The sequence below is a fragment of the Solanum dulcamara genome, chromosome 7 (genome assembly GCF_947179165.1).
Source record: "Solanum dulcamara chromosome 7, daSolDulc1.2, whole genome shotgun sequence".
NCBI lineage: Eukaryota > Viridiplantae > Streptophyta > Magnoliopsida > Solanales > Solanaceae > Solanum > Solanum dulcamara.
The window spans coordinates 69,877,535-69,880,151 of NC_077243.1; the positions used below are offsets into that span (position 1 = coordinate 69,877,535).

Genomic DNA, 2,617 nt, shown 5'->3' on the forward strand with positions numbered 1-2,617 from the left:
TTATTCTAGAATTAAGAAGTACATATATAACTAAAAATTAAATAATTAATAAGAAATATATTAGTCAAATGATATTTTTAATTGATTTTCTTATGAATATTGACAAACCTCATCACGAGAAAGGGAAGGAAGTGTCTGATTCCTTATCCTTTAGTCCATCTTTTTCTTTGTGAATTTTTCTGTCTATGTTTAACCGGCTTTTTGGTGAATCTAACGCCAAGAATTGATTAAATTAACTTTTGCAAACTACCAAACAACTTAGTTGAAATGGACTAACAATGGATTATTATTCAACACGTCTAATTTTATTACATTTTTTTACTTTTTTATTTATAAATGTTTAAATATTAATAAAACTATTTTTTATTTTTATAGCTAATTAGCTATATATATATATATATATATATTAGGTTTTTATGAGTCAATTTAGATTTCTATATATACCAACCAATTTTAAATGGAAGGAAATAACTGAGTTAATAATCGGGTGAATTATATTTTGAAAAAATTACTTACATATTTACCAAAAAAAAAAAATCCAGTTGAAAAAATTATAAAAATTTCTATACTCTCCTATTTTGGGATACATCACTCTTATGTGATGTATCGGGACAGGTGTATTTTGTATCAATAAATGTAATGTATGGAAACGTGATGTACTGAGACGGTGAGGAATATATCCGAAATATAGGGACGTTGACTGATATATTCGAAATCAGGATGAGAAATATCGAAATGTCAGAGTGACGTATCTAAAATTCTTAAAATTTTTTGAACAGTCATGCCATATAACATAATCCTATCTATCTGTACTTTTTTCACATTCTCTTAACAAACTTTTCCACCAAAACCACAGAAAACAGTTGCTTTGTTTTTACACTTTCTAGTAATCTATCCCCAGATTTGTCTAACGGCAACGTCAACAATCCCCGTTACATTAAACGTCTGTATGTCTGGAGGACCACAGAAATGACAGCACTACTCATCAGCCAATAATAAGAAGCAAAATCCGACGAAATTACCCTCATCATCCTCCCCATTACTCTCGCTATCTCTCCGTCTTATTACTGAAATTCTACTTATACAGAATTCAATTCTGACAAAGATAGAGAAATTTCATTACTTTCGCGATAAAGGAATTATTAATAAGAGAGTTACGATTATATAAATTGATTGATCATCGATGGGAAGTTATATGAGTAAGTGTAAGACAATTGGAGAGGTTACTATTATGGAATTTTCAGATATGAACGTACAATCTACGACGAAAAAGAGGAAGATGTGTGATGGTCATAGAGATGTGAAATTCTCTCCTGCTCTACTTCGTTTGACAGGTCACAACGGAGTTGCAGATACGCCGCCGGAAAGTTTAGTTTCTCCGGCGGCGAATTCGGTTAATTCAAAGGAGAATTATGAACCGTATGGGAGTTCAACGTCTTGTTGCTCAAGTAACGGATCAAGCAACTCGAAATTCCTAGATCTAGATGTAGGAGAAAAAAAATTCTCAAGTTTTATTTGAACTGAATTTTCTCCATTTTTTTTATTGTGTATGATTAAAATGCATTTAAAACTGAATAGTGAAATGTATATATCTGATAGGAGTATTTGAATTTTGAATTTTTGCAGGACAACGGTGTGGAGGTTGCAGAGAAGTAAGTAGTAGTGTTATTTATATTTTGGTCTCCTCAAATTTCAAAATTCAAACAAAAAATTAATTGATCATATTATAACGGCATGCTTATTTATATACCAGTACTATATAATCATCTCTTCTTTTTGAAAGTCACAATGTCTTATTTTTGCAGCAGAGAGAAGAGTTCATCATCTAATGAGCGTCAAGAAGAATCCGGTGAATTAGAGTCGAAGAAAATGCCATCACATGATGATGAAAATTTTTCACCCAAAAAAATTCCGTCTTCAAAAGAAATTGAAGAATTTTTTACAAGATGCGAGAAAAAATTGCTTAAACGATTTCAAGAAAAGTATATAATTCTCTCCTTCTTTTGATTTTCTAGTATTCAACATTCATATTGAAGTCTGAATATTCTTATCTCTCTTATGGAGATTCATACACTTTCTCTTTTTTATCTTTTGTCTTAATTTTGAGGTTACAAAAATTATTTTAGCAAAAGTGTTTGCTTGTAAACTTCCAAACTATTTGAAATTTTGAAAATAGTAAACATTTTTTTTTTCATATTTTTCACTAAACAAACAAAAATTCCTTTCCTTTACCTTTCTGTAACAAGTTATCACACAACATTGATTCCCGATTGAATTCATAAATTTAAATTCTAAATTCGCGTGTAATGCGAAGTTTATTTGTGCAGGTACAACTTCGACTTTGAGAAGGAGGAGCCATTGGAAGGTCGTTACAAGTGGGTCCAAACATGAAAATTGAAATTCTGTAAGACGAAGGTGGCCAGGGTTTTGCTAATAATTGGTAGCACTAGCTAGGGTAGCTAGACTGCTTAGAATAATTTAATTTACTCTATGGTTAGTACATTAATTAGTTCTAGTAATTTTTAGGTGATCATGCTTTTTCTTTTGATTTTTTCAGATATGATCTGATGCTTACATTCATTGTTGTCCAATTATCTCTTTATTAATAAAGAGTACA

The 2,617-nt window shown here is 30.4% G+C and overlaps 1 protein-coding gene across 2 annotated transcripts; it reads left to right on the forward strand.

Annotated features, from left to right (window-relative positions):
* The first annotated feature begins 861 nt into the window (after positions 1-861).
* LOC129895272 (cyclin-dependent kinase inhibitor 1-like) lies at positions 862-2,617 on the forward strand. Of its 2 annotated transcripts, none has more exons than XM_055970959.1 (4): positions 862-1,486; positions 1,627-1,652; positions 1,809-1,982; positions 2,328-2,617. In XM_055970959.1, the coding sequence occupies exons 1-4, from the start codon at positions 1,184-1,186 to the stop codon at positions 2,389-2,391; spliced, it is 567 nt and encodes a 188-aa protein (XP_055826934.1). In that variant the 5' UTR covers positions 862-1,183; the 3' UTR covers positions 2,392-2,617. The 2 variants fall into 2 exon arrangements, with proteins under 2 accessions (XP_055826934.1, XP_055826933.1); XM_055970958.1 differs by having other exon boundaries at positions 863-1,486; positions 1,806-1,982.